General features: G+C 39.9%; 1 protein-coding gene across 3 annotated transcripts in view; it reads right to left on the reverse strand.

Moving 5' to 3' along the window:
- The window catches only part of USP9X (ubiquitin specific peptidase 9 X-linked), a 111479-nt gene that overhangs the window by 37301 nt on the left and 60264 nt on the right, over window positions 1-13914 (reverse strand). For all 3 annotated transcript variants that reach the window (XM_077342901.1, XM_077342900.1, XM_077342902.1), the window contains exons 19-29: window positions 13178-13418; window positions 12464-12613; window positions 12231-12351; window positions 10672-10802; window positions 8546-8824; window positions 7494-7619; window positions 6382-6507; window positions 4296-4462; window positions 2534-2642; window positions 676-822; window positions 436-582 (exon numbers count right to left, since the gene is read on the reverse strand). In XM_077342901.1, coding sequence (XP_077199016.1) covers window positions 436-582; window positions 676-822; window positions 2534-2642; window positions 4296-4462; window positions 6382-6507; window positions 7494-7619; window positions 8546-8824; window positions 10672-10802; window positions 12231-12351; window positions 12464-12613; window positions 13178-13418 — 1744 coding nt within the window. The remainder of the gene's footprint in view (window positions 1-435; window positions 583-675; window positions 823-2533; window positions 2643-4295; window positions 4463-6381; window positions 6508-7493; window positions 7620-8545; window positions 8825-10671; window positions 10803-12230; window positions 12352-12463; window positions 12614-13177; window positions 13419-13914) is intronic.

Below are 13914 nucleotides of genomic sequence, written 5' to 3' on the forward strand. Positions count from 1 at the left end.
ATAATATAATCATAATTTAATTTGAACAGATTCAAGTAGATTCTTAAAACTACAATATAAAGTATTTATGTTCAACTGGTATTTGTTTTATTTGAAGTCTTCTAAAAAAACAAAAAACAGGAGAAAAGACTTAATTTCACCTTGTTATGCTGCAATGCATCACTGCTAAGTTTTGGTGTCTGTTTTCTTTGTAAAATGGAGTTACAGTTATCTCAGTCATTTTACATTATACTGACTATGTAAATTTCTACATATACAGTTTTCCTGATGCCCTAGAATATTCACATAAAAATGAAAGCAATAGTTAAGCGTTGGCTGTTGTCCATGAATAAGCTACAAATAGATTTTGTGAGTTTATTATCAACTTGGATGCAAATAGATATTTTTAGTTGAGTTGCTATTGATTTAATTTGTTTCCTTTTAACAATTACTTACTTTAATTAGATTAGCACCTCCCTTTTCACAACCAATATGGTACTTCTTTTCAGGAGTCTGGAATGCCAGCAATTCTTTCGTTACTCCAAGATGACCTTCTAAGATTGTCTCTTCTACACCTGTTTCTCCTGTTCTTTTCACTTCATCCTAACAATTTAAAAACAACAACACACCCTGTGCCATTGGATCTAACAATTATCAAATTAATATTTAATAACTACACATTGCTATAGAACTTACCCTAATTCTTTTAAGCCAGTCAATTTCATTATTAAGTAAAACCTCAGCATTGGGCACATTGATATTACTATTATATGCATAATTAAGAAGATGTCTCAACAGAGTAAAGTAGTCCCCTGAATGTTTTGCACGCTCTCTTGCAGTACTCTGAAAAAGAAACAGGTATTTAGCAGTTTTGCAAAAGTATCTGCATTAAGAGTTTCAACACGGAATATTTATCCAAGAACACAGAAAGTTCTTATGTAAGATCGGGAATATTTAAGGAGACATATTCAAGGGCCACAATGCAAAGCTTTTGAATGCTTGACAACTTCTTCCTTTTTTGCTAGCAAAGGAAGGAGAAATTTTATCCTACTCCCTCCTCTTCACTGCAGCTCCCCATAGTACAGCATACTGTGTATATAATAGTCCCAGGATTCACAACAGGGGCGTGCACTGAGCTTATCTGAATGAAAAACAATAACTGAAAAAATACTTTTCCGTTATTCAGCCAGATATCCCATACCCCATTTTCCCAGCTATCCCAAATGGCTGGCCTGGACCACCGGAAAAGAGCAGTTAAAGGTCATTTAAAGTGCTCTCCATTCCTTAATGACTTTTGGGAATTCAGTTTTGTGCCACCATCAGAGTTTGCAAAAGGAATCTAAATTGTAAAGGACTGCATTGCCTTTAAAGTTTAAATGTCTTTCCTCCATTAGAATCTATTGTTTCTAATGGAGGCACCTTCTTTCAAGCTCATAGAACTGGGCCCCTTGGTCTAATCTTTTGAACTTGGCATTTTTTTTGAGGATATTTTTTAAAGTGAGGCACCAGAAGCTATGCTGAAAATTGTGCCTCTACCTCAAAACACAGTCCCCTTCTATGAGCCTCTGATACTCCTGGATGGATTCTCCATTATAGTCCCTGGGGACTATTCTTTTATTATGTGAACCGCCGTAAGCCCAATCGGGAACGGCGGTATATAAATTCAAATAATAAAAAAAAAATAATAAATTCACTATAATGGTCCCTATAGGCTATAGGGCCTATACAGCAGCTGGCTCAAGATTGACTCAGCCTTCCATCCTTCTGAGGTCGGTAAAATGAGTACCCAGCTTGCTGGGGGGTAAAATGGTAATGACTGGGGAAGGCACTGGCAAACCATCCCATATTGAGTCTGCCATGAAAATGCTAGAGGGTGCCACCCCAAGGGTCAGACATGACCTGGTGTTTGCACAGGGGATACCTTTACCTTTACCTTATAGGCTATAGGTAAAGGTAAAGGTATCCCCTATGCAAGCACCGAGTCATGTCTGACCCTTGGGGTGACGCCCTCTAGCGTTTTCATGGCAGACTCAATACGGGGTGGTTTGCCAGTGCCTTCCCCAGTCATTACCGTTTACCCCCCAGCAAGCTGGGTACTCATTTTACCGACCTCAGAAGGATGGAAGGCTGAGTCAACCTTGAGCCGGCTGCTGGGATTGAACTCCCAGCCTCATGGGCAGAACTTTCAGACTGCATGTCTGCTGCCTTACCACTCTGCGCCACAAGAGGCTCATTATAGGTTATAGTGGAGTCAATAAATGCAGCATTTCCAAATATTAATGAATCTAGATACCAATATTTTTCAGTCTCAATGTATCTGAACCTGAAAAATATTATTATCGGGATTTGTTTGCACATCTTTAATCCACAAAGAAATATTTTCAAGATATACAGGCAAAGTGGAAAGAAACTGAGCTCTTCCCAAAAGGTTTGTTCTTAGGATCTACCATGTTAAATTACTGAAAAAATGATCTAGGAGTATGGAGAATTAAATAAAGAATATGTATCAGAAATTTCTTATACAGCATAAGCAAGGAAGCTTTAAAACCCTTACCCCTAGCACAGTAAACAATAGGGTTATAAAGAAAAGAAGTGGTCTCTGTCCCATACAACATCTGGTAGCCATCAAGAAGAATTGCTCCTGTGCCATCTGACGAACAGTTCTGAAACGAGTGAACCGTAAATGTTTCTAATAAATTTAGGAGCTAAATAAATGCATACTGCATACACTTTTAAAAACCATTATTCATAAGCTTTACAATGCTTATGTACATTAAATACAAGTGCACCTGTTTACACAAATAACATTGTGAAAACAACCAATACTTCCATTTAAGCTATTTTACTTAATTGGTTTCAGTTTTCAACAAAAAAAGTTCCTCAGAAATGAATATTAAAAGAAATAAAAATTCTCTAGAAATATTTTTATCTTAAGAGAAATCATGTAAAATACACTTTGCCAGTGTTAAATAGTGAATCAATCTGCATACAAGTAAAAACCCCTTTTCAACTCTATTATCTCTAAACTTTATTCAACCGAATTATCAGAATAATCCTTATTTATATATTTGTGAAACAGCCTGGGGCGTGGCACGTGTCTGGCTGTCCGAGTTGGAATAGGGCCAATCAGAGTGCAACACTGGCTGCACCCTGATTGGCCCTGCCCCTACAGCTCACTCCCTCTCTCCCTGGACACTAGCCACATTCCTTTCAGACACGCCGGAGACAGAAAGAAACACATAAAGCCTTTCCAGACCGAACACGAGCCCTCATTCCCTCCTATCACTCCTGCTGCAAGAGACACAGAGAGAGCTGCCCCAAGCTGCTGACCAGCCCTGCTTCCCTCCTAAGAACGAGCCTTAATTACCTGCTATGGCTCCTGCTGCCATGGAGAGAGAGACATAGAGAGAGCCGGTGTTCCCTCTCGGTGTCCCCTGGGTCCTAGAGCCCATTGCATTCCTGGTTGCAATGGGCTTTCTTGCTAACGTATGTATATGTGCCAAGAGATTCTAAGCAGAGAACACTGGGTTGGATCCCGTGATGCATCAACAGTTGGAATGCAGATTATTGTCACATTCCCCTCCCCCTCAACAATTTCTTCTGTCCCCTGGAAAGTTTATTCCTGTAGTCATGGGACACACATGATCAAACAGCCATACTGGTTGAGAGACTGCATGGAAAGGGTGAGATTGCTTCCCTTCAACCTTTTCCATCAACAGAATTCTGGTAATAGATGAGGGACGCAACATATGTATTTTAATTTTAAATATATTTTTAAATTTTTTAAATTAGTAAAAAAAAGCTTCTTCCCTATAACCTAACAAGAATTAATGACTTCAACAGGCTTCAGTATGCAATATCAGTAATGCTATGACTAGGCACAAACAAGACTTATTAAGGGATCCATATTCCTCAGTCAAAGAATGCTCCCACAGAGTATCAATACCAATTTTCTACTATCTGTATGCAAGAATTGGAGCAACACTTTGGAGATTTCCAATTAGTAATGGACTTTCCTCTTCCCAAAGATGAGCAATTACTGTCATTCTCTGTGAGTACAAAATAGAAAATGCTTTCATATACAGAAAGATTCATACAATTTACAGTGGCTACAAAATATTTTTGGAAGACACTTACAATAGGAAATACATGGGAGTAGTCAATACAATCTAGACTATTACAAATTAAGTCACAACCCAGGTGTTCTTCCATCTGGTGCATGCATGGGCATCTACAGTCACAGGTGAGAACCACACCAACATGCTCACTGCTGAAAAGTCAACAAAAATAGTGAGATAATAGGAAAAATTACTCACTTGCTGTGACAGTGCAGTAACAAGTCAATGATAAATGTCTGCCATGCTTTTTCTTTACTAAGTGCATCCAATGCTGTTGGAATCAAAGCAAAACAGAGAGTCATCGCTTCAAGTGCTTCACAGCAAACTTGTTCATCTTCTGCATCTGGTTCATTGCCTGCATTTGTCTGTAAAATTAATCATAAGCAGAATGAAGTGGGTATGAGAAACAGCAATGACTATCTAAAATTTGCTTCATATACAATCAACACCAAGAATACATGTTACAGCTCACAGACAAGGCATAGATTTGGTTTAAAGAACTGGAAGCAGTTGTAGGATCATACACAACCTCAACTAAATTCCTACTCCTACATATAAATACTATAAATTGTTGCCACTAAAATAGCATAAATTGTTACCTATGCTCTCATGTAACACTGAAATGGAATGAGGGTGGAAGGAGGTGTATGTGGAAGGAGGTGCGTGATCCTGAAGTCCATTGTAGAGAAGAGCTGATTTTTTATACTCTGCTTTTCACTACCCAAAGGAGTTCCAAAGCAGCTTACAAACACCTTTACCATCCTCTGTGAAAAGAGCCCTAACAGAACTGTGACTAGCCAAAAGTCACTCAGTCGACTGCATGTGGAGGAGTGGGGAATCAAACCCAGTTCTCCAGATTACTACACCAAGCGGCTCTTATAAGCATGGTGTCAATTGTAAATAGGTCTTTTAGAAGATAGGTAAAGGTAAAGGTATCCCCTGTGCAAGCACCGAGTTATGTCTGACCCTTGGGGTGACGCCCTCCAGCGTTTTCATGGCAGACTCAATTTGGGGTGATTTGCCAGTGCCTTCCCCAGTCATTACCGTTTACCCCCCCAGCAAGCTGGGTACTCATTTGACCAACCTCAGAAGGATGGAAGGCTGAGTCAACCTTGAGCCGGCTGCTGGGATTGAACTCCCAGCCTCATGGGCAGACAGCTTCAGACAGCATTTATGCTGCCTTACCACTCTGCACCACAAGAGGCTCGTCTTTTAGAAGATACTGGACTGTTAACATCATGTACTCCATACAAATCTCAAAACACTCCACAAATCTCTCCACAACGAGGATGGTAGCCTAATTAATAACCCCTCATATTCATATGTCGGAATATGACTTTTGTTCATCAACCGAGTCTATAATTTGTGACATAAGAAGAGCTGATTGTAGATTCAAGCATCAGGTCCAGACAATAACCACAGTTGCCATTACCACCTATGTTTCATGGCTCTATTGGTAACACAACCACTTTATGAAATAATTTATTTTGGCACATCTAATACAAATTAATTATTCTGTCTTACCTTCCCAAGCACAACATTAATGAAAACGCCACAGTTTTTCCTGTCTTTCATAATACACCCCCATCATTATTCATGTAATACATTAGAGAAGTAGTATTCCACTTTTACTAGCTGGTCCATACACAATTTTATGGAAGAAATGGGATACCTTCTCTTACCAAGAAAATTATGATATAAATTCAATCGTCTAATTATATGGTCAACTGATATTAGTTGAGAATACTGATGGTTTAAACCTACTGTCTGTAACTTTATAATTATTTGTAAACCCCATTCAGTCTGGTGCATTCAGGGACAGAGTAGCATTCTCTATGCACATCCTCCCAAAAATCCCTATTAAATTCAAGTAAACTTATAGCTGATCAATTCACCCTCGGTGTAATTTACAGTATCAAACAGTGGTTCTCAACCATAGGGTCGTGACCCCATTTGAGGTCGCTTGGCCCCTTTCCCGGGGTTGCCAGGTTGCTGGCCGCTGCCACAGCAGTGGAGGCAGCAGAGCCATGGCACTGGCCACCTCCACACCGCCTCAATTGTTGTGCGCCTGCACGCACACCGCTGCCGAAGTTGGGGTCGTGGCACCAGTAAGGTTGAGAACCATTGCTGTAAAAGAATCTACCATAAAATTACACTTAGGAAGTAAAGTATGCCAAGATTAAGTATGAACACCAAGGTGTGTACTTTATGTTAAAAGGCCACATCAAGCGCAATTTTCTTAATGCTCACTGCCCCCTCAAACAAATTTAAGCATTTTTTTTACCTTTTCATAAATTTTACTAATATCCTCATTTGAAGAGAAAACCAACTGTACTGATCCACATCCTGAAGCCCAAACAATTTTTTGGACCGCTCTAATGACACAGATATCAGGGATATATTTTGAAGCCTGAAAACAGAAAAAAAAATATCATTAATATATTATTACTGCTATGAACAAGTATCTGGATTTCTAGCTCCCACCCCTTGCAAAAATGTATGGTAAGGAAAAATAAATTCATGTACAGAAAATTTATGCAATTATTAAAAACCCTGTCACCTACAGCAGGGGTAGTCAACCTGTGGTCCTCCAGATGTCCATCTGGAGGACCACAGGTTGACTACCCCTGACCTACAGGATTATCCTTTGCCAATCTTTCTGCTTTCCGCAGAATCTGTAAAATGGAGCTCTTCCACCAGGTTTATGGTTGAGGCTGAGATAGTGAAGGAAGATCAATTGGGGACCCCCTTGATGTTAAATGACAAATGCCATCTAGGACTCTGTCTCTCTTCTCTTTTCCCTCTGGTAGAAGGGTGAGAGAAGGGGTTGAGGGTTCCGCCATTTTGTTGCCACCATTGTTATTGTGTTGTGATTGTCCATTTTAATGGGTTTTTAGTTGGACTTTTGTGAACCGCCACGAGCCTCATGGGAGTGGCTGTTAATAAATTAAATAACAAGAACAACAACAACCCATTAGAGCTAACTTTTCAGTGTTTTAGTACAACTTTATCAAGCTTTCATTATGACAAAGACAGTTTTCATGCCGAAGTAACCCTTCTGATACATTTCAGTGTTTTCATGATGTTACTGCCATGGTCATTAAAAGAAAACTTCTTCACCACCTGGAGGAATATATACTATGCAGCATACGCCCTTAACACAAAGAGTTCATCACATTGAAAACATCAAATTTTTAGCTCTAGACCATTCTGCATATTGCTGTCTGTGTAAACACAGAACCTAAGTGTAAGCCTGCAGAGACAACACAGAAAAGAACTGACACAAGCAGTTAACAGCACACTCTCTTTCTGTACAGTTATAAAGGTTTACATTGATGAGCAAATTTTATGGGTCAGAGAACTGGTAGAAGGTTATAAAAAATTGCAAATACTAACCTCATCAGATATTTGCTGAGCAAGGCGAATTGCTACATTTCTTAGCATGCATTCTGAGGTTGGATTGGGAATATTCTGTAGAGCAGTCTGCAACACTACTGCTTGATCATGGGTAGCCTGGTTGATCTAGAATAATGTATTATTTAAAAATACAATCGTTGTTCTCAAGTGTAAATTTTGTTATGCTCAAAAATATTTCTGTTGCATTTTTTAAAAAGTCTAATATTCATGACAACAACAATGCCAATCACTGGGTGAGCATCATGGACAAAATGCCAGAAAACCATGGTGTGTTTTGGGAAGAAGTGGGTAAAACCACCCTTCCTATCTTTGCACCAAGGCAAAGGCTCCTTCCACCATGCTTCCTTCATTAGTAGGAAGCTGGAAGTGGGGGCCATTTCACTTGCTTCCCATTTCCTTGGTCCGGTCATCTCACGGCATTTTGTTCCTGAAGCTCACTGATTCCTAGCATGACCCTTCAGGGATCTCAGAGGGCTGCTGGGGAAGTCTGCGAACACCTGTTTCATAAGGACAAGGTGGTTCATAGGATTAATTTCACAATCAATATTTATTAAAATAACTGAGTTTTGTACTAGTGAAACTTACTATGCCTTTGACCCAAATGAGCTTCCTAGACAATGTCCAATAGCTGTGGTGCAGTCACTATTAGCTCTTCTCATTTGGAAAACAATGCAGAAGAAAAGCCCTACAAGGATCTATAGCCATTTTTAAGACCGAAGACAGAACCTTCAAGCCCAAAGTGTATGTATCATTTTTTACCCCTTTTTCATTATTTTCCTCCCCCCTCCCCAGGAAACAATGTGTTCAAGTAAGTGTCATATTTTCTAGATCTGGAATTCAAATGAATATACTCCACTGAAATGTATAAAAGAGAAAGAAACAAATAAGATGGCTTATCTACACTGCGAACGAAACAGAAGACTCTATCTGCATTGTAAAATTGTACGTGTTAAGAATATAGATGTTGATGGCCAACAACTGAAGCAATATACATTAATGTAAGCTTTCATTTTAGAATATGTTAGTCTTACCGGGGACATTGGGCTTGTGCCCTCTACAACTGGCTGGTAAGCTTCTGCCACAGCTCTAACATGGCCATATCCAATTGCTGTTAGCAACAGCTTGGCTATTTTTAGAGCATTTAAGTAGGCACCCCTTCTTGTTTCCATATCCGCATTTGGCAGGAAGTTATTTCGAGTTAGCATACTTAGGACAAGAGGCAAGCCACCACTTTTTAAGAAGTTGTACTGGAAGTCAGTGGCATCTTCTCCCAAAGGTAAATTGGCAGGCATTAGCAAGGCATAGACTACCTGAAGAAATAAAAATAAAAATTCTGGTAGAATATTTAAAAATTTTCTTTATTAAGTACATGCACTGAAAAGTAGAATGTGAAAATAGTTTTTACATTATTTTTCCCCACAGCTTTATGCTAAAGTAGTCTCAAAAGGTAGCCATGTTAGCCTGCAGAACAGTTAGATTTGTCCACGAATACGTTAGACACCAACAAGATTTTCAAAGAATGAGCTTTCAAGAGTCAAAGCTCCCTTTGTAAAATGAAGGGGTCTGACAAAGGGAGCTTTGACTCTCGAAAGTCAGGCTCATATCTAACTTTTCTGCTGAAGTACTTATCCAAAACTACCTTCCCTAGTCTGACATTAAAAACCACAAAACTGAAAAACCTGTAGGGGAACACTTCAACCTTCCAGGACATTTAATAAGGGACCGAAAGTAGCTGTTTTATTGCAAAGGAACTTCAAGAAAAGGCTAGAAAGGGAGATTGCAGAAATGCAAGTTATTACAACACTCAAACAATGACATACCCTGGCTTTTTATCTTACTATTCATGCTAACCTTGTTCAACTCATGTATCCATATTCCTCACAATTTATTTTATTTGTGATAATGTAAGGTAATGGTAATGGTAATGGAATGGAATTTTAAGTTTAACTTCCTGGTATTGGGATAAGATAATTGCCAGCAATTCCCTTACAGGAATGTTTCACACTTGCATGGTGACAGATGGGGCAAACAGCAAATAGAGGGGTGGGAACCTTTGATCACTGACAGAGTTTTATTTCTCCTATGTTTTTGTGAAGCACAACTGAATTCCAGGAAACTGATTGGCTGTTTTGGCAAAGAATAATCATAAGGATGATTATTTGGATGTGTGACACAGTTTACTAATTTAACAGAATTAATTTTTGCTATATATTCCCACTGTCATGCAGGGAGTTCTTAGTCTGAGGAAGAGTGCTTGCACTCGAAAGCTCACACCTTGAATAAATCTTTGTTGGTCTTAAAGGTGCTACTGGACTCTGATTTTATTGTGCTACTTCAGACCAACACAGCTACCCATTTGAATCTACTTTCCCTAGTATACAATATTAAATAAAGTGCTCCAGATATTCCGAACTATGGCTGCATTCAGATATAACATTAATAAAGCAGTTTGCTCATGAGAATGAGTCATGAGTCCTATATACCAGTGGTCCCCAACCTGCGGGCCGTGGCCTGCTGCCGGGCCGCGAAGGCCATGGCGCCGGGCCGCAGCTCCCTCTCCCCGCCCCCCCCCCCGCAGGTAAAAACTTCCCAGGCCGCAAGCTTGCGGCCCGGGAAGCTTCTTACTGCGGGAGGGCAGGGAGATGGAATCAGGGCCGTGCCGCGCCCGTGTGGGAACGGCCCGATGCGCGGGCACGGCCCGTGAGTGCGGCCCGATGCGTGGGCGCGGCCCATGTGGGCCGTGCCCCGATGCCCTGCCGGTCCCCAACCTCAGAAAGGTTGGGGACCACTGCTATATACAATCCTTCTCTCATATAGAAAATCTTCAATTTAACCAGTTTGTCATCTATTTCTTTCTCTCAAACTAGTATTCCCAATTTATATCATCTTGGTTTAGCATGCCAGTGTACTCTCAAGTAACAAACCACAACAAGCCAAATTCAGAAGGTTCTACAGAAGTCTTCCAAGTCTTTGATCTAAGCACAGAAAAGGGGGATAGGGAAGAACATTAGCCTGAGCAAAACCTCTTTAATTACAAACTGTGGTCTTATTAATGACATCTGAATACAACCTTCTTGATTCCCCGTTTCAGTATAGAAAACAATTACCAGAAGATAAGTTTTCAAATTTCAAAATACGGGTTGGAAGTATTACAAACCTCAGTAAGATATAGCACTTGTGAAGCAGATGGGCCGAAGAAAAGAGAATCAAGAGATGGACTAAGGCTGCTCTCACCAAGTTTAGCATGGTCTAAACAAATAGCTCTTAGTTTCTCTACAGTAGTGTTATCTGTAACAAAAGCACAATTTAAGTGTTCCTTACTTAAAGAACTCAGTACAGATTTCTGAACCATACATTTTGAGATTAAAATATAGAGTGAGTATGAACCTAAAAATTCCAGTTCAAGGCAGCCCCCAAACTGGACAGTTCAGATCCTCTTTCTCTCGGCTATGGCTTGCCACAGCTGGGAGAAAGGAGGAGAATAGCCCAGGAAGGGTTAAATGGCTGATTTCACTTCCCCGTGCTTTAATGGCTCACAGTCATTTCAACCTAACAGCCCATGGGCAGATCTGCCCAGCTGTTAGGTTTAAAGGGCTGGCAGCCATTTTAATCAAACAACAGGGCAGATGCTTAAATACAAATTGAGAACAGAATCGACAACAACTGTCCAAATAAAGATACAACACAAACTTTCCAAATAATAATTAAGAATGCTGTCACATTTCTTGGAACGTTTTTTGAGACTGCTTTAGAGAGATGCAGAACTCACAGTTTCCTTGGGAGCTTGAAGACCATGTGATACTTTAAGGAGAAAATGTTGAATTCTGCAGATAGGATTTAAATCATTTATTATACATATATTGGACTCACACTGCTTAACTGTTAGGTTTAAATAGCCCAAACAGCTTAACTGGACAAAAGTTTGGTAAATGTTCAGGGAAGGCACCTTCCCTAAACACTGGTTCAGGGACTCCAAGCTAGATCAAGTTTTTGCCGAATTTTGGATCATGAACCAGTTTGTGCCCATCCCTACTGAAATATACTGCATGCACGTGAAAAAGGTGACTAGTTACAAACCCTTCTAAAGGAAAGCAAGACAAAAATATATCACATGCTATATTTTTCACTACATAAGGTAGAGGAATGGGTGATATTCAGTTTGCAAAACTGTCGTTTCAAAACATCAGATTTATCTATACACATTTTTTCACATTGGAGATGGAAAACAGCTTACCCTCTTCATTTTATCCCCACAACAGTTCTGTGAAGTATGTTAGACTGAGAGGATATGACTGATCCAGTCACTTAGTAAGCATCAGGTAGAGTGCGGACTCAAATCTGGGTCACCCAGTTCCTTGTCTGATACTCTAACCACCAAACCATACTGGTGTTATGATTAAATCCCAGGGTTTAATAAAGATGGAACATTCAAACATCAAGGTAACATTGCAGCAATTCTGGTCAGTCTTCCCTCAAAAAACTCCTCAAAACTTTGCTTTTGAAAAAATTGTTTAAGGAGTTCAAATGAAAACAGTTGCAATAAGCATGTTCTACTGATAGTAATATCTGCTTTTGAATGCTGCTTTTGAACATGGATGCAGATTGAACAAGCTGTTTGTACATGAGAGAGTGCAACTTGTGCAATTTGTACATGTATGAAAACCCCTCTGATACATTTTATTAACCTCTACATTAAAACACAATGAAGAGTCTTACCTGGGGGCATTAATTTCATAAGGATGCGTGCACCATCTCTAAGAGGAGGCATATTTAAACTACTGCCTAGGTCTGCAACTTGCCAAAGAAATGAGATATATCTAGGATGAAGTGACATGATCTAAAATAAAAAAATAAAAGATTGTCATGCAACATCAGTTCATAACATGTGATATGAATAATTTGAATTTTGAAACAGTACTCTCATTTTGAATTTATGCCTCTCCACTTACTACTCCAGGTAAGCAACTTTCAACTTCTGGGTTAGGACCATCACTATAGTGATTCCCATGGTTTCCAGGAGAACCAGTAGAGGAGTCAGAAGAACTATCAGGGCTTGAAGGCATATTGGAACTTATCTGGGTTAGCTTGGCTGTAATTAGCTGAAAATAAAATTGTGTAAGATTGTCAAGTTTTGTTATCAATTTTAAAATTCAAGTTGCAAGGTGTTAATCCAGCTGAATTTAACTTTTCACACAACAGCAGCATAAGATCTCCTGAACTGCAAGCATGTGACAAGAAACCACACATCAGACACATGACGGAAAAGGAGAAGTCAACCTCTCTGTCTATAGTAAAAAGGAATTGTCTCTACGGCAAAGTAGTAGTGCATTAGCACTAGACCCATCCAAAAACAACTAAACACGATGACTCTATAAAAGCTTGCAATCCACCTAGTGAGGCTCCACAATCTAATTTAATCATAGAATCACAGAGTTGGAAGGAACCTCCTGGGTCATCTAGTCCAACCCCCTGCACTATGCAGGACACTCACAACCCTATCACTTATCCACTGTAACCTGCCACCCCCTTGAACCTTCACAGAATGTCTTGACCCATTTTTTAAATACTTCAGGTCTACTCACCCAAAATGCCACTATTTCAAAATTGACCATTTCCCATTGAACAAGGAACCTACACAATACATGATATAGAATAGTACTTACTGTTTTGTCTTTGAGATTTAACTGTCCAATTAACTTCCTGTCATCTGCTGGATCTACCAGTTCACCTCCAATAAATAACTCTACTTTTGTATGTGCACTGTTGGCTTTAATGCGGTTCAAAATGCAACGTCTGACTGAACCAATTGTGTCATTTGTATGAGACCACACATCCAGATCTTCCACTTGTCGACCTTGGTTTGGGAAGCGGACTACCAAAGAAATGTGTTTTCCACGAAATGCTCTGGGAATACAGAAAAAAAAAATTCTAATTGAACAAGTCAAGATGTTCAAGTAAGTTTACACAGTGTCAGGGCCTACCCAGAGAAGCTTAAAATAAGCTTAAGAAATTGTAAATGGCCATAATGGTCCCTACAAACTGGATACTAAACATCTGAATGCTCTTATGTTACAATTAAAGTCTAACTATTCAAAATTTATAGTTTAACAATAATCTGTCCTTTCTGTCTGAGGAGCAAATAACTCACACAGGTTTGCTGATTATTTACAGTACTAGGAGAAAAGCCCATTTATAAAAATGGGCGTAAAAACGGGCATAGAGCGAGTGCGTCCTACCTTGTAGCTTGGCTGGAAGCTGCTGGGGGCAGGCGGGTAAGCGGCGCAGCTTGGGGGGGCGGGCGTTGGGGAAGGGAAGGACGCATTCTCGGGAGTCCGGGCATGCATGCTGGAGCGGGGGGGCGGGGTGGTGGTGGTGGGCGTCGGCATGAGCAACCAGGCAT

The sequence above is a fragment of the Paroedura picta genome, chromosome 6 (assembly GCF_049243985.1).
Source record: "Paroedura picta isolate Pp20150507F chromosome 6, Ppicta_v3.0, whole genome shotgun sequence".
NCBI lineage: Eukaryota > Metazoa > Chordata > Lepidosauria > Squamata > Gekkonidae > Paroedura > Paroedura picta.